This window comes from Teleopsis dalmanni, chromosome 2 (assembly GCF_002237135.1).
Source record: "Teleopsis dalmanni isolate 2A chromosome 2, ASM223713v2, whole genome shotgun sequence".
Classification (NCBI taxonomy): Eukaryota; Metazoa; Arthropoda; class Insecta; order Diptera; family Diopsidae; genus Teleopsis; species Teleopsis dalmanni.
In genome coordinates, this window is record NC_051847.1 from 86,246,500 (window position 1) to 86,271,368 (window position 24,869).

The 24,869-nt window shown below is 29.7% G+C and overlaps 1 protein-coding gene across 1 annotated transcript in view; it reads right to left on the bottom strand.

Annotated features, from left to right (window-relative positions):
- Positions 1–24,045, bottom strand: part of LOC119681438 (potassium channel subfamily T member 2) — a 45,689-nt gene extending 21,644 nt beyond the window's left edge. The window contains exons 1-9 of the mRNA XM_038094627.1: positions 23,967–24,045; positions 21,212–21,306; positions 20,540–20,723; positions 16,529–16,792; positions 16,056–16,234; positions 14,097–14,237; positions 13,108–13,257; positions 5,763–5,968; positions 2,012–2,167 (exon numbers count right to left, since the gene is read on the bottom strand). Coding sequence (XP_037950555.1) covers positions 2,012–2,167; positions 5,763–5,968; positions 13,108–13,257; positions 14,097–14,237; positions 16,056–16,234; positions 16,529–16,792; positions 20,540–20,723; positions 21,212–21,306; positions 23,967–23,972 — 1,381 coding nt within the window. The 5' untranslated portion in view covers positions 23,973–24,045. The remainder of the gene's footprint in view (positions 1–2,011; positions 2,168–5,762; positions 5,969–13,107; positions 13,258–14,096; positions 14,238–16,055; positions 16,235–16,528; positions 16,793–20,539; positions 20,724–21,211; positions 21,307–23,966) is intronic.
- Between the last annotated feature and the right edge of the window lie 824 nt (positions 24,046–24,869).

Genomic DNA, 24,869 nt, shown 5'->3' on the forward strand with positions numbered 1-24,869 from the left:
TTTTACAGTTCTTTTGAAAAGTCACTAAAGAAATGTGATTCATAAATTAGAAAATTGTTGAAAGAAGTGTATTAAAAATGAAAAAGATTATCAGTACTTAAAAAAAAAAAATTTGTACCACTAAAATAATCAGATTTTTCATGTCTGTTCAGCAAATTGTTAAACTACTAAATATTGTATCTGATATTAATATTAATATATTGTTTTATGTATGAAGGCTTTCAGTAATGAAAATCTTTAAAAAAATTAAAAGTCTTTGGGATGTGATATCGCCGATGAATGTTAAAAGAATTCTGAGCAATGAGTATAAGCTTATGGAAGGATCCTTAATACAGTTAAATTTCATTAGAAAAAGTCATGAAATTAACTTAAACTTTGCAAACACTATGAAAACAAAAATTTACACACCTATTTAATAAATTTTCGGGTTAAATACATATATCGCTTGATATATTTATAATCACTTAAAAAAACAATAAATTATATTTTTTAATTGGAAAATTTATTTGTAAGATAATTTCTTATAAATCAGTTTTATTTCATGGTCAGAGTATTAATATTAACACGTGAAGTTCACGTGGATTTAGCATAAATTCTTTTCCATTGTAACGAAATCGTTACGATTTCGGTGTACGACGGTTTTCTACAAAAAAGTTTTTTAAAACTAAATGTAGTCGCAAATTTGTTCTAGTTTTGTCATTAACAGTATATAGCTTTTATAGAAAAATGAACAAACAATGAATTTTAAAGTTGAGTAAACTATTGATTAAAAATTTTACTATTCATTAAAGTAATAATGAAAAAAATATTTTAGTATCGATTAAAATAATAATTAAAAAGATACTTTACTATCGCTTAAAATAATAAAGAAAAAGATATTTTAATTTTTTTTTTGTAGAAATATTTACGAGCGAATATAAAAACTGTTGATACTTTTTAAATACCATATTTCAATAAACTTTATTACAACCAATTTTCAATATATACATAAAATACATACATACGATATATGAAGTATATGATATATGAAATATATATATATATATATATATGTGAAAGAATCCTGTCAAACTGCAGTTTATGTTTGCACTTGGGTTTTTATGAAAAACAAACTTAAATGCATTTCTGCCATAATACCAATTTCAATTTAATTTTTTATTATTTTTTCTTTTTGATTTTTGTATTTTAATTATGCGAATTTCGTATATTTGACAGCATAAATTTTCTTATTTAAAGCAGTTAATGATTGACAAATTTGAGTTGCAGATGTCGCCAATGGCCAACTTTTTGTTTCACAGTCAACCAATTTCACCACAGAAAGCCATCAGCAGTAAAAACACATTTCAATATTGACATTTTAATCAGGACATGACTGGCAAAGTACACAGTTAATTAACAGTGCAGCCCAGCCATCAACTTCTGTGAAATTTCCACAAAAGCAATTCTACTACTTCTAGTGTACGCTACACTCGGCATTGCGTGCTCAATGTGAATGTGGCTTACATGCACTAATCAATTTAACTTCAGTTTCCATTAAAGGTGACATGCACAATATTTGCTTTTTAAAAAAATTAATTACTTTTAATAAAATAACTAAGTGACATTCTTTGTAGTTCATTATTACAACAACAAAATTCATGTTTTACATTTACAATAACAAATAACGCAAAAAACAAAAACAAAAACAAGCAAAGGCTTGCAACATGCAACGGATACTAAAATATGTTAGAATTAATTATTTACACTCTAAAAAGGACGCTCGTTAAATGCACTGAACATACACTGAACATAGCAAATTCTAGGCAAAAATAAGTATAAAAAAAGGTTGTGGAGGGAAGCACAATAAGTAAAATTATAGTTGAGCAATGAAATTTTTTTTTTTTGGGATGGTGTAGTGCGGGTCTTATAAGATAACAAAGAGAAAAAGAAAGAGAGAGATAGGTGATCAAGGTGTGGAAGAGCGAGAGAAAAATATTTAAACAAAATTATAAAGATCTTGTGTCACACTCACGCACAAAAAGTGTTGTAAATTCACTATCGGATAAACGCCTTTCAATAGGTGTATCCGCACCAGAGTCAAAACTCGGACTATGTGGCACACGTACACAAACGGACGGCACTGGGGCCGCATGTGCTGTTGTTGTTGTTATTGTTGATATTGTTGTTGCTACATTGGTATTCATAGTGGACAGAGTGGTTGTAGTGTTGTTGTTGTTTATTAATGTTGTTTTAACTTAATTCAATTTAAAATTTTATAAACATTCAATATATGAAATTGAAAAAGAAAATTTATTATATAAAAAAGATTTATATTCGTACATATGGTATGCAAATTGTAGAAGAGGATTCTAAAAGAGGATCTTGTGTGAGTAGTAGAAATATCACTTGTTAAATGTTTATTAGTGTAATCGTAATTTTCAATTAACGATAATATGTTTATAATATATATTTTTTTTAAATAATTATAAGGGTGTCAAGAAGTTTTAAAAAATTAATTATCATAAAGACGTGTCAATATCGGCAAGAAAAAATTAACATTAATTATGTTTGAATAGTATTAACTGGTATCTAGAAATATTGAATAATTGATTTCTTTTTTCTTTTTTAGTTTGTAAGTTCTTTATTTAGAAATTTATATAAATTCATTTTACAATATCCTATCATATATAAGTTAAGAACTTACGGCGATGACTAATATAGACGTCTACTCTATTCTAATCCACGTATCTTTATTATAAGCTAATTATTTAAAATAAATTACAAATATAAATCAAATTTTTTTTATTTTAAATTTGTTTCTTAAAATTTTTAAGAACAAAAAATGATCCCCTGCTCCCTATCAGAATTTTTTAATAATTAATTAATTATTCAATTAAAACAAGTTATATATTTTTATGACTCCATACACCTTTTATGTTTGTGGATGAGAGAGTTTTTATCTTCGTTTTGGTTTTTGAAAAAAAAATACATTTTAGTTGAAACAAATTGCTATCATTACGACACTTCAGATAACTGTCAAACCAAAAAGCAGATTCTGTCCTATAACTAAGTTCAGGCATTTCTATTTTTTATAACAGAGTTGAGAATGAACGAATAGGTCACTAAAGGAAAGATAATATCAGCTGTGCTTATCAGCAGCTAATATCTCTAATCATAATCTTTGTTATACTTACTGTCTAACTTGTATCTATATCTAAATGAGAATAGTAACTCAAAACTTCTTTTCATCGCCTGATTTTAGAATAAATCTTAACGGATCATATTTTCGTTCTCATACGTAGGGCTAAATGTCTTCTTTTTAGTTAGAGTCTGTGAGGGTTAAGTTATGCAGATAGTCATGGTCACTTCAATTATCAAATTGTTTTTGCTTTTGATGAATATGAAAACCTGTATATTGTAAATTGTAGTTGGTGAGTTCTCCTCACATTAAATTTTCTTTTTGGTTATGCGATGCTATGTAAAGTAAACTAATTAATTAAGTAAATTAAGTAATTAAACAAAGATGTAAAATATGATTTAACTTTGGTCAAGGTGATGAGTTAAAACTTTGCTGCTTACAAATAAATACCACCATTTATACTTTTAGCAGCAAATTATTATTAATTAAATATAAAATAAGGACACGAATAAAAAGTATCTGTTCTATTTGATTCTATTAGTCTTATATTTCTTATAAATGAAATATCAAATTAAAGTTGAAGCTTTTGACTCATTTGAAATCTTAAAAAACAAATTTTTTAAGTTAATCTTTATCTCTTTCAAGTTTGAAAATTACGAATAATGCACGAGATTACCTCTTCATCGACTTTATATTGAATTAAAGTTATATATATGGGTATATAATTTAGTTTTAATAATTTATTTCGGTTAAAACGAAAATGACATATATGATTTCATACATTTATCTTACGCTTATTATTTGCAAGAATATTTATTATTAACACAAATTATTTATATTAATATCCTTATATAAATATCTCTTTTTCCAGAAACTGTACTATAAACACTGTTATAAACTGATTGTACTGATACTTGGAATTAATGTCCAATACACGATCAATCTACAGTAGCTAGAAATACCAAAAATAAAGCTAAGCAAATGGATTTCTATAGTACTATAATCTCTATGATTAAGCTACAGTCGCTAGGTAATATATTCCATATATTTAAAATATCGGCGGAATAGTCCGTAAGATGACACGCTGGCAGCACTACAAATAAAAAAATGTTAACAACAGTTAGCGACCTACTGTAGCAAGCGGCTGTAGTTAATATCAGAGTAAAAATTAGAAACATTTCTATGATTTTGATCGCTGTGTTGAAAAACATATGAGAATTCAAAGAAATATCGTCATTGTAATATTTGTTATTGTGATATTCGTGGATAAATATATAATTTATACGTTAACATTTTAAAAATTATATATGGTACATAGGACGTTTGTGAGTTAGGCTAAATTGATGCTAAATCAAATGGGAGATTTTTTGGGATTTTTTGCACTGCACACATTTAGCCATTTATCAACACGTATCGACACATCACTATATTATCGGCTCAACTTAGAATTTTCCTTATTTAGAACGCAACTTAGCCTAACTCGCATACGTCCATAGTATATACATTTTGTGTATAATTTTTATAAGCACCACACTACTTAAGGACCTATATGGACCTATTAAAGTTAAATAGTTTTAAATACCTATAAAAATTGTGAAATGCTTTTTTCTTCTTTTTTTGCTAAAGTCTTTATAAGTGCTTTATTTATATTTTAATATATTTGAATTAAACACTCCACTCTACTCTGCTCTACTGTAGATGGATCTAGTAATGTTTTACTGGGAAAGTCTTAATTTTTGTGCTACATATGAAACAGCTTCATAAGCTTAAACATAATAGTTTTGTTTTCTCAAGTATTTAATATGGTTTAATATGTAAGAGTAAATTGTTTTCTTAATCATAATGTTAAGATATATACTTTTGTGAAAATAGGTACACATAGAAGGACACTGCAATACAGGGTGTTAATATGTAGAGTGTTGCATCCCATCACAAGAGTGTATACATTTTACAACTGCATAATTTTAAGTGTTGTATTGGAATTATATTTCTTTCCATTAAGTAAAATTTGCATATATTTGATAATATAAAATCATAACAAAGGAACTAATGTACACTTACATATGAAGTGCCTGAAAATTAAATTTAGTGATCTCAACACAAACGAAAAAAAATTATATAAAAATAATTTAATTAAAATATAAAATTACTTTATATATATAAGACCAAATAAAATTAATTAATTTTGGGAATAAAATTAAAATAAATTGTAATTCAAAATTAACATTTACTTGAGTTCATAGATCTTTTTTAAGATGAACAAACTTAAGTAGTTCACTCGTTTTAAATACAATACTTGCAGGTGTAAGTCGATTAAAAAAGAACTTTTTAAAAACGTAAAAGAACTCTTAAAAGTTTAACAAAAGCAGTAATTAATGGAAAATTTAGAAATAGAGTAGAAATAGAGGCAAAACGGAACAGAACCAAAGAGAACAGATCTTATAATATTTCGAAAAGAAATTTCAATTAAAAAATTAAAGCAACTTCATCGAACGAACATAAAAACGCACACACAATAAAAGCGTATCTGTAAGATTAAATTAAAATTGTTGTTCTTTTGATAATTTGCATATAAATTTCATGTTCCAAACATAAAACATTTCAATAAGACTTTAAAGATATAGACTGAATTTGTTTAACATACCACCATCTTTGCCCGTTGCCGGGTCCGCATTTTGATTTTGATTTTGATTAACGACGAATGCTGAATTTTCTTCCTTTGTTATGCTCATGTAGTAACATGTGTCATCCTTCTTCATAATGTGTCGCGGTCCGGGATTAAGAAGTATTGTATCCTCATAAAATTCCGGAAGCTCAGCCGGACGTACACCAACCAATGCGACGCCATATCTAAAAATGACCGAAACGAGTCAAAGGTTGAAGAAAATGAAATTAAATTTAAATTTTCTTCTAATTTTTATTTATCATTTATTGTATAAAAATGTATAAAAAATTTATAAAGTGTTAAAGAATTATTATTTCACTTTAAAAAATTTAAGTGTTTTAATTTTTAGTTAAAAAAAAATTAATATATAATTTAAATATTCAAAATGTAGTTGATTAAACAAGTAATGAATGCAATGAAATTAAATTCGATTTTTTATTTATCAATTATTATATAAAAATGTTGTATAACAAATTTATATAGTATAAAGGAATTTTTATTTCACTTTAAAAAATTTAAATGTTTTTAGTTTTTATTAAAAAAATTTAATAATAAAAAGAATTTAATAATAAAAATATAGTTCACTAAACAAGTACACTTAATAATCTTTTCTTTGATTTAGATAAAAAAAAATAATTACAAAAATACATTTAAGTTTATTGTTTTTAGTATTAGTTTTGTTATGTAAATTAGTAATTACATATTATTTTATACTTAATTAATAAAAGTCTGTAGCTAATATTTACTAAAACTAATTTAATATTCATAGTAAACTGCACGCAAATAAATTAAACTCTTAATAATGTAAAGATACATACCTACAGTAGCAAGGACTAATAATATTAGTTTACAGTAATTTATAAGAAGTACAGATAACCTTAATGACCGTTTTCCATTATAAACAAAAAGTATGTAATCATAATTGATATTTAGCTCACTACATTATTATATGAGTAATACAATGTAGTAATTACTGAAACGTTTTAAATGTTTCTTTACTCATATACTAGGTGGATTGATGAATACCCGGTCTAAGTAATAAAAACGGATTTTTTTTGGAAAATTATTGAAGTAAATACAACCGACAAGATTGACAGTTTATATTTAACTAAATTTTGTTTACATTTCATTATTTAAGATTGCTTAAACTAATGCAAAACATACTAGATTATAACACTTTCTCCGCCCTTAATTTTTGACAAAGTTCAAGTTTTCCTGAAATCGTCGGATTCAAATCGATTAACAACCTTCCGAATACGACCACTTTTTCGAAGTTGAACTACTTCGGTAGAACGTTCTTCACTAGGCATTAATGTTGATTGGCTAGATGAAGGCGGTGTGGCATTGATGAAATTTGGAGTGAATTCAAAAATTGGTTGTGAAGACAGGTCAAAGCTACTTCTAGTTTTAAGCTGATTAACGTGACGTTTGATGTAACCAAAAGATGTGTTCACTCGGTAAACCATTTTACCAAGTTGTTTCACAATAACTCCTTTTATCCATTTTTCCCCTCTTGCGTAGTTTCGAGCGAAGACGGGTTGCTTTAGACTGAATTTCATTTTCCGTTTCGAAGCTTCAAGGTGCTTCCTAGGCGATTCAAACAGTTGACTCAACAAGGTACGAACAGGCCTTCCATGTAAAAGTTCTGCAGGTGATTTACCCTCAGCATTCGGCATTGCACGATATGTTGCAAGATATTTTGATACAGCGAATTTGAGAGACAATCCATCGTCAATGTTTTTCTGAACAGCAGTTTTAAAAGATCTGACGAATCGTTCGGCTAACCCGTTTGAGGCTGGGTGAAACGGCGCTGTTGTTATATGTTTGATGCCAAGTTTTGAGCAAAAATGTTTGAATGCTTCAGCTGTAAATTGCGGACCATTGTCACTTACGATGGTTTCTGGTAAACCTTCCAGAGAAAATATAGAAGACAATGCTGATATAGTGTCAACCGTTGTTGTTGTAGATAGTTGTACAACGAACGGAAATTGCGAGAAAGCGTCGACACAAATTAGCCACATTGAATTACAAAATGGACCAGCAAAGTCGATATGTACTCTCTCCCAAGGTCGATCAGCTTCAGGCCAGCTTAAGTATTCACGTGCGTGAACAGGATTTGCAATTTTGCACACATCACAATTTTCAGTTAATTGTGCGATGTTTTTGTCAATATTAGTCCACCAGACATGTTGTCGAGCTAGCTGTTTCATTCTCGATACTCCCCAATGACCATCATGAAGAAGTTTAAGAACTTTCTGCTTAAGGGAGGCTGGAATGACAACCCGGTTGTACTCCGTCTGGAGGCAAAGCAAATTATTGTGTAGTATTAAAGCAAAGCGATGATTGAAAAATGATCGAAGATCAGCATCTTGAGGCATTAGCTTTTCAGGCCAACCGTTTGTAACGAGAAAATAAACTCGGCGAAGAATTGGGTCATTTTTGGCATGCTGACGAATTATTTCAGCGTCGATAGGTGTGTTAAGTTCATTGATGTTGAAACAGGATTCCTCATGATCAAAAGTTTTATCTTCACCAACAGGTAAACGAGATAAAGCATCGGCATTTCCATGCTCAGTAGTTTTACGATACCGAACATCATACTGATAAGCCATTAGTATAATAGCCCATCGCTGTAAACGATGTGACGTCATCGACGGCAACTGCTGAATTGGATTAAAAATGCTAACAAGAGGTTTGTGGTCAGTAACCAAGGTGAATCTTCTTCCGTATAAATATTGATGGAAACGCTTGACTCCAAAAACGATAGCTAGCCCTTCCTTCTCTATCTGACTATATCGTCGTTGATGAATGTCGAGAGTTTTAGATGCAAAAGCAATAGGCCTTTCTGTACCGTCAACGTACGTATGCGAGAGCACGACTCCTATGCCATAGGAGGAGGCATCTGTAGCTAGAACCAACGGTAAATCTTCCTGATAATGTGCTAATTGCGCTGCATTGAGAATATGCGTTTTAAGAGCTATAAATGCTTGTTGTTGTGCTGTACCCCATGTGAATTTAACATTTTTTCGGCGCAGCATGTTGATTGGCGCGGATAATTGCGAAAAATTAGGTATAAAATTATGGTAGTAGTTTACCTTACCCATGAATGCTTCTGCTTGCTTTAGATCTTTAGGCGGCTGCAGGTTTTTGACTGCTTTTAGTCCTGACTCATCTGGCAATATACCTTTTGCACTAATTTGACGCCCGAGATATTCGATTTTATCTCGCAGAAAGAAACATTTTTCTTGCTTGCACCTGATACCATTTTGTTGCAAAATACGAAGTACTTGTTCTAGGCGGCTGATGTGTTGTTGGAATGTAGGTGCGGAGATGATGATGTCATCGAGATAATTACCGCAACCTTCTACGCCTTGAAGTAACTGCTCAAGATATCTTTGGAATATAGCTGGAGCGCTTGCAATTCCAAACGGTAAACGTTGGTATTGGAATAACCCAAGTGGAGTGTTGACAACCATTATTGTTTTTGCTTCATCGTCGAGTTCCATTTGTAAATACGCATCCTTAAGGTCGATTTTTGTAAAATGTTGACCGCAATTAATTTTATGGAAAAGACTTTCGCGTATGGGCAAAGGATATTGTTCAATGTCAATTTGCGCATTGACTGCTTGTTTAAAATCCCCACAAATTCTTATGGAACCATCAGCTTTTGGAGCTAGTACAATAGGCGAAGCCCATTGGGAAAACTTCACAGGTTTCCAAATACCCGCATTTGTCAATCGATCGACTTCTTTCTTGAAAAGTGACATTTGCGAAAATGGAATTTGTCGGCTTTTGTAAAATTTCGGATGTGCATTTGGCTTTAAAAAAATACTGACCTTAAAGTTTTTTATTGTGCCAAGAGCTGGTTCAAAAATATCACCATATTTCTTACACAGCTCGCTAATTCTGTGTGATTCACTTTCAGTAATGTTACAAATTTGTTGAATCTCAAACCCGAATTCTTTGAATAAATCGAAACCGAATAAATTGTTACAGTTTTCGACATCCACGACAACGATTACCACTTCCCTTTCTTTTCCGCCACATTTGATATCTACGCAAAGTTCACCAAGCACTGGAATTTCATTTTTGCCAAAACCAAATAAGGTTTTTGTACAATTCCGCAACTTTGGGCAATTTAGAGTTTTGAATGTTCGCTTATTTATTAGAGAAACTGTTGCACCAGAATCCATTTGGAAAGACACAATTTTATTACAAATTTCCAAGTCAATGTAATTCTTATTGCTTTCAGTTTTTACAATACCTGTTAAACTGTTAATTGTTTCAACAGTACCAATGTTGTGACTTTTACGACGGTAATCTTTCTTCTTGTTTTCATCACCTGAATTACGTTTGTAGTTCTTGTTTTGTTTTGACATGCACACTGGCGCAATATGTCCAATTTTGCTACATCTATTGCATACAGCATTTCTAAATTTACAGTTTTCTCTTGCATGAGAGTTTCCACAGCCAGAACATGATTTGAATTTTACTTTATTATTGTTATTGTTGAAAACACCCGGTTTTTTTATAATTGTACCAACTGAATTAACAGGCATTGAGTTTTCGATCGTTTGTTCTTTAATTGTTGCCACCGTTTTAGTGGTTGTTTCGTACAATTCTGCAATCTGTAAAACATCAGCAAGTGTTGGCTGGGGCTTTTGGAACGCAGCCGTGCGCACAGCATCGTGAGGTGTACGTATAATAATTTGGTCACGAATCATATCATCCACGAAATTGTGTAAACAATTCTGGGCTGAGCACGAAAAGTTACACTGTCTTGCCAATCCGCGGAGATCGGCTACCCACTCTCTATATGATTGATGTGGCTTCATTTCCCTTTTGAAAAAATCGTAACGTGCAGCGACCACATGTCGTTTCGACTGGAAATGATCCGTAAGTTTTTCCGTTAAATTTTCGAAAGATTGTTCTTGTACTTTCGTGTTACCGAAAAGATTTTTTAGCAGCTCAAAATTTTCTGTGCCAATCCAAGACAAGAAAAATGATTTTTGTTTTTCACTGCACTGAACTGAATATGCTAAAAAATGTTGGTTAAGTTGTTCTAAGTACGATTCCCAGGTTTGCTGTTCTTTCGAAAATTTGTGAAATACTGGAACAATGTTGTGATTTCTTTCAGATACACCGGCAGTACCTTGTTTTTGGAACATTGAGTCCATCCACTCACGTTGTTGTTTCAGTAAATTTTTTGAGAACTCTTGTTGTTCTTTAAGCAATTGCTTATAAATTTCACTTTCGCCCGGCATGATTGTATGTAAAATTGAACGGTACGAAATAAGCGTGAAAGCGATTGAATAATTGCAGATTTTTATCCTCGTCGCCAACTGAAGTAAATACAACCGACAAGATTGACAGTTTATATTTAACTAAATTTTGTTTACATTTCATTATTTAAGATTGCTTAAACTAATGCAAAACATACTAGATTATAACAATTATATTTTATGCTTTAACGCTTTAGTTCGACACACACACTGAACGATCTCTCAACATTTGGATCCTTTTTAGGGAATACGATTTATCAAGTCCTCCAAAATATATCTCAGTTTCCCATTCCCCTTCATCATTTGATACAAATCTCTTTCCCTGGAGCCATCTTTTTAAGTTTAGAAACACGTAATAGTCACTGGGGAGCGAAATCTGAAGAATATGGTGGGTGAAAAAGCTATTCGTTCCATAATTTATTTAATTTGATTTCAATAAATTGATTGACGTGTGATCGGTTGCGTTAATCTGCAAAAACAACATTTTTTTCTTTTACAAATGTGATCGTTTTTTCCCCATTTCCTCATTAATCGTTCCAATAATATGCAATAGTAGTCTGATGTTATTGCTTTTCCTTTCTCCAAATAGTTTATGAAAATTATTTTACTTGAATCTCAAAACACGGAAGCTAAACTATTCCAGCCGATTGTTGAGTTCGTGGTCGTTTGGGAGCACCACCCCCGGACTCTACCCTGACTGGCCTGTTGTTTTCCATCAGGTGTGAAGTAATGGGTCCATATTTTATCAATTATCATTACCCGATGCTCATAGTTCGCTAAATTGTGCATAAACATTTCCAAACAATGTTTTGAATGATGAAGTCGTTGTCGTTTTTGGTCAATTGTTAGCAAACGAGGCACCCATCTTGTCGGAAGATGGATATCCTGTAAAATATTTGATATATGTTCATATGATATGGTTGTCATATCCACTATCTCACGCATTTTAATTTGTGGATCATCCAACACGATATCGTGAATAACACAATTTTTTCAATATTCTTTACATTCTCTGTTGTTCTGACCTGTTTTGGACGACCCAGACGCTCTTCTTCAAAGAGCAATCACTCGTAAGACTACGTTTAAATTCAGTTTTCCAATATTTTATTGTTGTTAACGATGATGCAAGTTTGCCGTAAACAGAATCCATTTTCATTGTTTTTTCTTTTCAAATAGACAAATTTTATTACTGAACGATATTCAAATTCTTCCATTTTGTAAAAGGTTACCAAGGTGCACTATTTCAATTATTTACAAATAGCTAACCAAACATCTAATGAAGTCGAAATTTTTACAGCTGTGTTTTAGAACTTGCTAGGCATATAAAATATAATTGATTTTCTCTGGCGTTGTGACGTCAGCTAGTTGTTAATCCACCTAGTATTCGTTTAAAAGAAAAACAATTGCTCTTAAGACATTTTTTTTGTGGAGAAACTAAGACTTACTCTTAATTAAATTGATGAGCTCTACCTCCATAATAATATGTCTTTGTCTGAACTAATGACGGTTTGAAAGATTGATTTCTCTACTAAGGTATTAAAAATATTAACGCATAGTAATAGAGCTATTTAAATTATTACAATAGCCAACGTTGATACATCATTTTCTGTCATGAAAAAAAATAAAAACTCTACCATAAAATGTATTTGGCTATTATAGACTCAGTGCGCTTATTATAGCTATGTTTCTATGGCATACTGCAATAGATTCAGATGAAGTCATGGATTTTTTATAGAAAAAAATATCTCAGTGATAATTTTGAAAATTTTTGAGTTTTTACTCTGTAATCTCCACTGGAAGTATATTTTTGATTACGTGACTAAACATAAAGCGCATTAATTTTTTATTGATATTGAAAATTAAATATTTGAATATATATCACTCGATACACAAAAAAAAAATTAAAGAAAAATTATTTATACATATGTATCTTTAATTGTTTCTTATCTTTGTCTACAAAAATTATGTATTAATCAGTTCTAAGTATTTAATGTCATTTGTGTATATTTGTATTAATGCTTATATAAAAAAGTTGTACTTACTTCCGATGAGAATGAAAACTCGCATAGGTGAAACTCTTTCCCTCATATTCACCAAAAAAACGGCTATCACCTAAAACGATGTGATAGATTTCGTTGCCGGAACATTTCCCATACAGTCGATGCCACTCTTCCGGTGATTGTTGGCCTTCCCTGTTGTGCATTAAAATATTTATTTAATTTAATATTCAATTTCTTATAAGCTTAATTCACTGAACAGCCCATGACGGTATTTAACGTTGTCCCAAATAAGAAAAGATACTGTTAGGCTGAAATAAAATGTGTGTCATACGTCCGTCAAAATCCCAATGGAGTGGTTCTAATGACATTGGTAAGTGAAATTTGATTCACAAAAAAAGTAACTCAAATTGTTAATTACTGCAATTTCATGTTAAATTTCTATTATAGTACAAAACCCAAATATTATTTTTGTTATGTCATGTCTTTAATGAGGGTGTTAAGCTGTTTTTTCTGGGTCCTTTGCAGTTCATGGTCAATTACTTGAAACATGAACGCATAAAAAACAGAAGCAACAGTTGCAAAGCCAAATTCGCCTAAGGTAAATAATAGGCGTTACGCAATGTCGGAATTTAAGTCAGAAGACGTAGAAAAAATAGTTCATTTTACCAAATTAAAAAGGTAGTAAACAGAGAGTTTTCTGTGTAATACATTTTTCCCTCGGGGAAGTACTGTGGAGGTAAATGCTTTTTTAACAAATAAAATGTCACAAGATATAATGTAAATAATCTATTTTTCAGAGGGATCGTGGAGTGCACGCTTTACAAGGTAATTTTACTATTCTTCATGAAATGAAAAGCAAATAGCAACAATTTTAATTTTTCAAAGGAAGGAAGTCACATGAAAAAATGTTTAGCTATCCTTATAGGTTGTGTTGTGCTTACCCGCAACCCACGCAAGTAAATGGGTCCCACATTTACTTACATGCGGGCTAACGTACATGTGTAAATAAAAGTTAATTGAATAATACTTACTGCCCCCGTGATGTGTGCAGCAATAATGTAACCAGGGTACTCGCACCCGGGCAAGTGCAGTTGTTTGCGAGAAGCGCATACTTGAACTCATCCTCGCAGACCACATGTTCGGCGAACTTTACATGCAGTTTGTGCTCCGGCCTGTGTTCCGTGCATGGCAGTCAGTGTCAGAAGATTGGTCATCCACGGTTGATTTCATTAGAGTTAAGCGTGAAATTAACAAATGCGAAAAGCGTGAAAAAATGCTTTTACTTCAGATAAAAAAATATTCAAAGTGCAAGCAAATATGAGTTTTTTAATATAAAATTTAAATATAAAATGTTTACTTAATTAGTTGCTTCACTAATAAACTTGATAAGTGCTATTGATTATTAGATTTTTCAACAGGATTGCAGAAAATATGTAAATTGTTATTATTTTCAATAATTAATTTAATTATGGTTATTACTATTTATGCACTTCCAAGAATATACTTCACAAAACAACATTTTAATTTTAAATTAAATTAAAAATATTAGTATTAATTTTTACGACGATTAATTTTTTAATTAAAGTGAGAAGTGTGTTGAAAAAATTAATTAATTAGTTAATTTTTGTAAGTATAATTGCGTAGGAGGAAAGTTTATGTCGATAATCCTCTTAGAGGATTATTATTTTTAATAGTACCACCTCTGGTAGAAAATTGTATCAATTTGAATATTAAGAATAAGGGAATAGACAGAATTTTGATTTAAATTTAAATTTAAGTTTAAATATGTAATTAAATATTATTTCAAAATTTTTAAGTTACTAGCGCAGAAAAGCTTTCATTTTTACTTCAATTGCAATATTTAGACCGGCGTAGTACATAGATGTTAAAACAAAAGGGGACTTTAAATTTTCTGTTTATACGATTTCTAAAGCGTTAAAAGCACATGACCAGCTATTAGGTATACTTTTTACCTTTAAATTATTTAAGGTAAATAACGTTTCTAATAATTTTTCCTAAAACATAGAGTATGAATTCTATTCTTGTCGAATTCCTGGTTTCATAATGTGAAATATATTTAATCTTTACAACTAATTAGATCCGATAATTATTTATATGTTAAATTAATATTCCATGAAGAGCTGGATCCTTCTTTCACTGCACATTATATATTATATTAATTACATCATATTCGTATCGTTGTATAATTTACAACACTATTGATATTTTACCAGAGTAGCAAGATTACCCTAATATTAACATCGTTTTTATATGACTTGACAGATAAAGTTTGATTTCATTCGATATATAAACATATATTTATGAAAAATATAAATATTTGAGTTACTTTAAAAACGTTCGGTTGGACAACAAAATTTAACAGGTCAAGAGTTAATATAAATGGAATCTAGATTTACCAATCTTCTTCTTCCTTGCCTAATCAAACGCTAGTTAGTGTCTAAAGCACTTTACTCAATACTGTCTGTGACCATTTAGATGATTCACTGTAATAAGAGATTCGTTAAATTATGATAAGTAATTCAGATGACATTATAGAAATATGCTTTGAAGCCCAGCTTATCTTCCTAATGAAATATATATACTAAACGAAAACTCTATTACTTTGTGACGTTTTTTCGGTCAGAGGTGCCTTGGTATGCATAAAGCCTAGAATAACATGATATTCAGTTAGGTTTTAGAGTCTAGAGTTGGTGTGTATATAAAGTAGAATAATATAAAACTAAATTGGGTTCTAGAGTTTAAACAATTATAATTTAAATTGTTTTAGGTATATATTTTTAAAATTTTTGTTATATTAAGATAAATAAGGTTTATATATATTTCTAAATTAATCTTCCCTATATTCTATTATTAAAATAAAAAATTTTATTTCCTTTTTAGAAGATATTGCTTTGTAAAATATTGAAAAGTATTTGCAATTTATAAATTTGTAAACAAATCGAATGATTTATTGAACAATGCAAACTCACCGAAATATTTGTACATACTGCGGTACATTTGGGGCAAAGTCCTTAACCGCCCACGAGCGCAAAATTGTGTGTTCGTCGGCTGCAGTCTTATCCGCATAATTCCTCGCTGCCAAAATGAAGCAGGCTTCCGCCTCATTCATGCGTGCACGTGCCAAATCGCCGTCCTTTAGGCACGATCCCTATTCAAATTCAAATAAATAGGCACATTTTAAACTTAATGGAAACCAATTTTACATTTTTATAAGTTAATGCTACGGAATTATAAATTTCGTGTGTAAAATGAAAAAATTATGTGTACTCATAAAAAATTGTTAATGTAACTAATTTGTAATGCTAAAATCGCTCTGTTGTTAATAATTTTTTTTTTTTTTTTGAAATTCGAATAAAATTCGATTGATATATTCATTTGATTTTTACTTATTTTTTTATTTAAAGTTAGTCTTAGTCTTCCCATCCTTTTATCTTCCTATTACCTGAATGTATATGACACGTTGCGCCCAAATCGGCACCTGCAATATCATACGCATCGTCGTATCTAATTCCATCGGACTTAGTAGGACTACATAGTAATCTTGCAGCAGCGGATGTGCGTAAAACTCGTTAAGGAAGTCCATTATCGTGTCAGCATGGAGCGTTGTTGAGCAAACGACCACATGTTTTTCGCTTTGCGCTCGATGTGATGAGTAACTTCCTCCCAGCTTTTGACGTTCCATCCATGTGAACGCTAATTGTTCAAACTGCAATAAATTTAATCCAGTTACAAATAGAAATATTTATTTTTAGTATCGAACATGAAAGTAAATCAATTTCTATTGCATGTGTTCCAGAAATGATGATTTATTTACTGATACTTGGGTTGCTACATGTACCATGCACTCTTTTATAAAAACACTTATTCAAATGGATTTAAACAAATTTTTGTCGACTATCGTAGTTGAGATCAACTTTTTGACTTCGGAAGTGACATTTGAACTAAACTCGTAAAAATTGATTGATACTAAACATCCATTCTTTTTGTTTAAAAATTTTTTTTATTGTTTTGTTTTTAGTATTTTTGCAATAAAAGTCAATGTCAATCACATGGAGAGTGAGAAGTGAACTAAATTTACTTCTGTGAATCTACTGCATTTTGCATATTTACTATTTATAAATTGCTTAGAATATCGCGAATGAGTTCAGAAATTTAATTCAAATTTCTAAAAATTAATTGATAATTATATCTGGAAGAAGTTTGTGAAACAACAATAAATTGAATTTATATAAATAAAATCATTAAGGTATGCTAATTAAAAATTAAAACTTATTTATGTACCAACTTCTAATTTAAAAGCATTAAAATATCAAGCATATTTCAAAAAGTTAATTAATTATTTTTGTTAGTTTTAAAATAGCAATAAACTTTGCAAGTTTATCTGTTTATTTTTGTAAAAATCAAGCCATAATTTACTATTGAGCTATAACATGACTGCAGTCTATGTGGATAGATTTACTTCTTCTTAACAGATGGAGAGAGATGAGCACTTGTAGACAGACTAAACTCATGTTACCATAACCGTTTGCCTGCGAAGCGATAAAAGTGCTTAGCTATCCGCAGAGCACACTAAGATGCCTAACATCCTTGAATACTGAATATGGAAACTTGAAGTATCACTCATATACCTTATAATTCTTATTGAGGAAGACAGTTGAAAACTCTGTCTGAAAGAAAAGGAATTAGCGATGGATATATTGTGCCAATGTTCAGCATTAGCAAGCAGAAGAGGTAACTGTCTTAAGACACTATTGAGTTGGTGATGATTTGGTAGGCTACCTCAAGCTAAATGTGCTGCTTACAATAAGAAGAGATGTAGTCATACGAACGGAAGCCATTTTAGCTTTAACTCAATAACAACATCCGAAGGACGAAAAAGCAACCAAGTCGTTTTGTGGTCTACTTCGGCTAGTATTTCAATTGAGTAGGGTCACTTGATGGACGTTGCGCTATTCCAACGCCCCACAATATATGATATATATTATTTATTATAAAAAATAGCAGCTGTTTTATTTATATGTACATCAATGCATACGTTATTTACGTATGCAGAAAGTAATATTCCCAACAATATTATTTTTAGAAGTTTCATTTAAATATAATTCTAGCTTAAAAATTAAATCTAACGACAGTAATTTATTGATAAGGTTCTGCAATGTTTCCGGTATTTCATTATTAAAATTTCTAGTTTATATTAGTGTTTAAATATAAAACTCAAGAGAGAACATGACAGATTTCTAAAGTTTGTGTTATTTTTAAATATTATCAAGTGGGAGATATATGCTTTTAAGGTTTAACTCGCTTTTCAGCCCTGAATACGCCATTGAAACGTGCAATCATTTAATCGAATAAAAATAAATTTCCCATTCTATCTATTTGTATATGTTTTATAGGAATAATATAGTTTATTTTAACTACCGAAAGTATCTTAGTTTAATCTATTGTAATACCTTAAAATAGTCTTAATAAAATATACAAACATAAGCAATAGCATGTAGTACATTGTAGTATAATATGTTATATATGTTATATATTATGTAGTATATTAACTTTAAATTTATTTATATTTATTGTTATTATTTATTTTGAAACTTGGTTAAATTTTGTTTTAATTTTCACATACTTTACAATGAAAATTTGTTGATGTATTTTTAAATTTTTATTAAAAATCGTAATTCAAAATAAATTGCAGACTTAATGTAAATATTTGTATTTTCTATATGGAAATATATAAATACTACATGTGTAATCATAAATTCTTTCAACTTTTAAAATTATTTATTCATTATTATTTTAAAAATTAAACCAACATAAATAATAGTTTTGCAATGACCAAAACAAAAATCCATGGATTAAAATGATTGACTTTTGTATATTTTTTATTCGTATACTTAAAAATAATTTATATAGAATGGCAAGCCACTGGTATTATTTTATAATTTAATTTTTTACAAATTAAATTTAATGAATTTGTTTATTTTTAAGTAAATAAGAACCATAATTAGTCAGAGTAAAAAAAGCAAAACATTACTATTTTGTTATATATAATACATATATTATGTGCAAAAGACTATTTGGGATTATAATCAATCAAACACAAATTATTTTATAAATCATAACTCATATATTATATAGATCAATCATAATAGATATACATATGACTAATTTATAACATAGATCCCATCGAGTGGAGTACTGCTATGATAGCATATGATTTAATTTTTTCAATTAGGTTTACTTAACCTGATCACGATATGGCTATTAAGTCCTTCATTGAATAGCCTTTTATGGCCATAAAAAGACTAAGCGAGATTAGTATGAAGCTTGGCTGAACATATTTGTTTGCAGTTTTGCAAACGATTCTTGAAAATATATTGATGTGAGAGATATCAGTACAGTCAAAGGTACAATTGTAAAAGTATATGATATAAACACACTAGATAACAGATTATACTCAAATCTGTTTCTAATTTATCCAAGTTAGATAAATGAAATCGTGGCGGTTGTTCGCTTTTCATATTATTTATAACTAATACTTTTTATATTAAATTTATTCTTATTATATAGTTTAATTAATATTTTATTTACCATAAATTTAATAATTAAATAATATCAGTTTGATTAAATTCAGTAAAAAAATGTATTCAGTTCGTTTCAAGTGTTGAGATAAAGACCTTTTAAATATGAAAATAATATGTTATAGTTGTTCTCAGAGTAATACATCATCATAGACCCAATATTGTGATAAAGATATATAATTTTATTACAAACTCTTTGAAAAAAATATAAAAATGCTGAATATATAGTATTACAGACATGGGTGCTAGCGTGGTGGTTTAGGTATAGTATACCACTAAAGCGTTGCGAATCGGTGTTTAAAAACGGTGATTTTTACCCTGAGTTCTAAAAATTATAATTTATAATATAAAGTTACAATTTACTTTTTACGCATACTATATAATGTGTGAATATATACTTCAATATTTAGATTTGCAACTGTATGAATTATGATAAAAAAACGAAACATGTTTTAAATAGCGATCAATTTTTGATTAATGAATTATAGATTTTTATAAAAACACCACTTATATATATTAAGTTTCTTAATTAAACTTTTATTTATGACCACTAAATCGCTTTCACAGGAACTATTTATTTCAATTAAATGGAGTTCTTTTGACAAAACTATTCTCAAATGCGGTCATATGCATTCACATTAAGTTTTAAATTGAGTTCATTCATTCATGACTAAAATGTAACACTGACCGCATATCATGTACATTTCCACTTAAACATTTAGCCAACAGCATACCTATTCATGCAGTGTGGGAGAACTGTGTATAGATTGACGACGATGAACATTTAGTAAATACTTCGAATACGACGATTTTATTTTATATTCCTTTTTTTATCAGGTTTTTATTGGATTTTGTAATTTTTCTAATTAACTCACCTGTGTGGGCAGGACAATCAATGCAACGCATATCATAATCACCATGTAGAGCTGTGAGGGCCATATGTCGGGCACAAAGTCACCGTAGCCAACTGTTGAGAATGTCACGACCACGTAATATGTGCTCTGGAAGAGATTCAAATGCCGATGGCCTGCGCGTTGAAAGTGTTGAATGCCACAAACACTGCAATAATTTAATAAGGACGTGTTCAAAATATTCATCAACTACACACGTTGCAACTTCATTATAAGCTCAATAACCAACAACAAAATCACCAACAACAATAATGACTACATTATCATATTACCGCAATTTATGATTATTAACAGCGTAATTGACATCAAGTTTTTGCATTAGTCAATATCGTGCACATTACCAACAACTGTTAAGTGTGTGTGCGGATGTAGGATGAGAGTATCTATGTTAATGTACATACGATACGAGTGTTTATGTGAATGCGAAATGAGTGCTGCTGATATTCCGTAGCACAGCGTACTTAACAGGCACTTAACAGCAATGTAGGTAGACATGTGTTTATGATGTTGTCATTGAGAACGTGTGGAATATTCGAGTTTTTTGCAAATATTCGTGTATATTTAATTTAAATATAAATATTACACTTGATGTCAAAATATATATCTTCAATAATATTACAATAAAATATTTCTTACCTTGTAAATACTAAACACAGCAGCGTTGCTGATAAAATTGTTAATTGCTGAGACAAGGCGGACTGAGATTTTTGCATGGCGCGGTGCAAATCGTTCTATGAAGATATAAAAAATAGAATATTTATAATGTGTAATATATAGTTAATATATATTATATAAATTTATAATGCAAAATATTAAACAAAAAATGATTTTAGATAATGAAAATAAGTATATATTATATATTACATATGTTAATATATATTAATATCAAATAAAAATGAATGAATTGTGTATACAGGGTAGCCCTATCAGGAACGTATAAAATTAGGTTGCTATATATTAATTTAGAGTTCATTTGAAAACGTTCAATTGGAAATAATCTATTATATCTAGTATAAAGTATGTAACATATAGTTGGAGGAGGGCGTTGAACTTCAATTTCATCTTTATAGCCGCCACTATGCTCAATTAAATTACAACTTTACACAATGGCTTATTATTTTAATTTGATTATTTATTGAAACATAACAAAAATATATTGAGAAACACAAAAAAATTTCGATCACCTTTAGTAAATATCGATCACCTTTAGTACATGCTATAGCTCTAAATCAATCTATGAATGAGTCACACGCTGCACAGTAAGTAAGACTAAGTCTTTTTATTTGTCTATAGAGATTAGTTTTCTTGAGCACTTAAAGTTTTAGTATATTTTAATACTAATCCCTTATTTAGTTTTGAACCGGGAATTTGTGAGGGTTTGCTTCTCGTAAAATTAGATATCAGCCATTGTTTGTGTGTTGTTGTACTTTTATTCACTGAAATTTTTACAGACCTCGGTTTGAGATTAATTCACATTAATTTTAACAACAAAAATAGTACCAATTCGAAAGTCTAAACTTTTGTATGACTTATCTGATAAGTAAATGTGATTATTTTGTTTTTTTAGTATTTGCTCGATTTTATATATCAGGCAAAATGACATTTGACAAATTTACTTTCAAAATCATTTATATGTAACTATTTCTTCGCTGTATTAAATGTAGTTTTATTTGTGAATATCAGAATATCGGTATTGTCTCTTTGAAGTTGGTAAGGCTCTATTTTTAGTTCGAATTTTGTCTTACACAGCAGTGACTTGTTTTGTCTAAATCGGATCTTAAATTTTCAAAAATGCTGTGGGGCATGTAAAATTATTTCCAGCCACCACAAAAGTGCTTTGCAGCAGTAACAGTGATATGGCTGGAGTCACAAAAGACTTATTCACACTAAGGTGTTCTAGGTCTTAACATTAACTACTTGGGGGTTTTAATTATATGTGCTAACATCACACTAATGCATTTTAAGTCATTTAGAAATAAAATTAGCTGAGTTAAATAAAAATCGTTTTATATATAATATAATGAAATGAAATAAAATAAAATAATTTTATTTGGTAAATTAAAAAATTATTATAATGACACAAAAGAATAAAAAATAAAATTTAATAAAATAAACAAATTAATAAAATGAAATTAAATAAAATAAAAGAAAATAAAATAAAATCAAATAAAAAAAACAAAACACAAAAAAGGAAAATAAAATAAAAAAGGTTCAATATCTATATTAACTAAAAATTATGATTTAGGCAAAATTGATATAAAATATAAAAAAAATTAAAGAAAATAATAAATTTCCATGATTGGTGTTTTCAAAGGCTTTTTGAATTCAATTAAAAGACTATTTTTGATTTATTTTATGTAGTTAATTTTTACAAAAAAAAATGTGACTGAAGTTTCAAAGTTGCCATTTGTTATACTCTGACCTGATGAAGTAGTTAAAACTAATTGATTCCAAAAATTTTTTTGAATGTATTTTGAACCTAATCGACTTATCACAACTTTTTCAAATTTGTGTCCAACCATAGTCAGTTTTTCAATTTCTTTGTAAAATGTAATAATTGAAAATGTTCAAAAAATTTGTATAGACTTTTTTACTTCTACTTGCAATATCAAAGAAACGTATCTGATTTTTCATAAAATGTTTCTTATTAGTAAATAAATGTTAGAGTATCACAAAAGCCAAAAAATTACCCATCGCACTATTTTTTATGTCTACTGCAGGTACACTATAAAATTATATAAAAGTTGATCTTTAATAAATCTTATATATACATGTATATTATGTTGACGCTATTTGAGCCAGTGCACTTGAGCACTTTTACTCTTTCTTAATTCGAGGTATTTTCAAAACCCGTCTTTACGCTTTGACTGGATTATTGTTTATCACTTCATCAGACTAAGCAATAACTGACCTCAGATCTGCATACCTCCCCGAGGAGCCTATAACCATTCTGAAATTTGATAACGCGGTAAACAATTTCAGGGCTCTATCCTTCATGTATTTTTTGATGGGATCAGTCTTGAGGTCCCTGAGGATGTCATTCGTCCTAATGTACTATGGTACTTTGAAAAGTCTTCTCAGAGCCTGGCTTTGTGCAATTTCTAACTGGTGAATAGTACCGTTTGTGGCCTTGCTAAACGCTAAATATCCATATAGAAGTGATGGACGAGTTATATATATGGTTATATATCAATTAGTTGTTCTTAGCATTGAGATTTTGTATTCACAAAAAAAATATGTCGTCAATATTTTTGTTCTACTAGTACTATAAAAACCATTACATTTCCTTAAAAATAATGATTTAACTAAAATATTTAAATCCTTAAGATTCAAACTTATAAAATTTAAAATATTTTACTTAACTCTTATATTAAAGTAAAAATTTACTTACGAACATATTCTCCAACGACCGCTTCGCCAGCCAGCAGTTGAGGAAAATTGGTATAAAAAGATTTCTTAAAGGCGAACATAATATCTGCAAGGAGATTTTATATATTATTTATACAGTCAACTTTCAGATTAAAAATGATTATATGAGAATAGAATATAAACTCACCGTTAGTGCAAAAGGTATTGTCGTAATTAACTCTAAAATAAAGTGAAACGAGAGTATTTGTTGCCAAATATTTCCCTACCAAAAAAAAACGAAAAATTAAGAAAAATAGTTAAGTAAATACCAATAAAATTCCATAAAAATGTTGTTTGCAGAAACACTTCCAATAGCACATGTGGCATGTGTTCGGCTTTGGCTTATACCAAAACATTTTGGTAAGCCGGCCTTTGTTGGTTTTAGTACTGACCTTGTAGCCTAGATATGTAAGAAGTACTGCTTCCGTTAGTGACACTAATGCTAAAATTAATTGAACAGCCCACAGCACCGTGGGACGGTTTACCCACAGAATGGCCTCCCAATTGATAATAGGATTTTCCTGAAATTCCTCCTCCGTCAGTTGGGCTGAAACGAGGAACTCTGTCTTGTTGCTCACAGAGCAGCCATAACTTTGATAAAAAGGAAATGGAAAAAACAAATAAAAGAAATTAAGAAAGCAGAACGAAAAGTTAAATCGATTAGTCAATTTTGTTTGTTGATTTCTGTTCAGGATTTTTTCTTCTCAACTTTCTATTCAAGCTCCATTCAACTCACCATGTTGCAAATGTTGGATTTGTATCCGTTATCACACGTAAAATGTATAGAACACAGGCTAGTAACTTAAGAAACAAATCAGCAATTCGTATTCGTAAACCTGCAAAAAGGAAAAAAGGAAGAAGAAAATTTAGATTAGAGAAAAAAAAA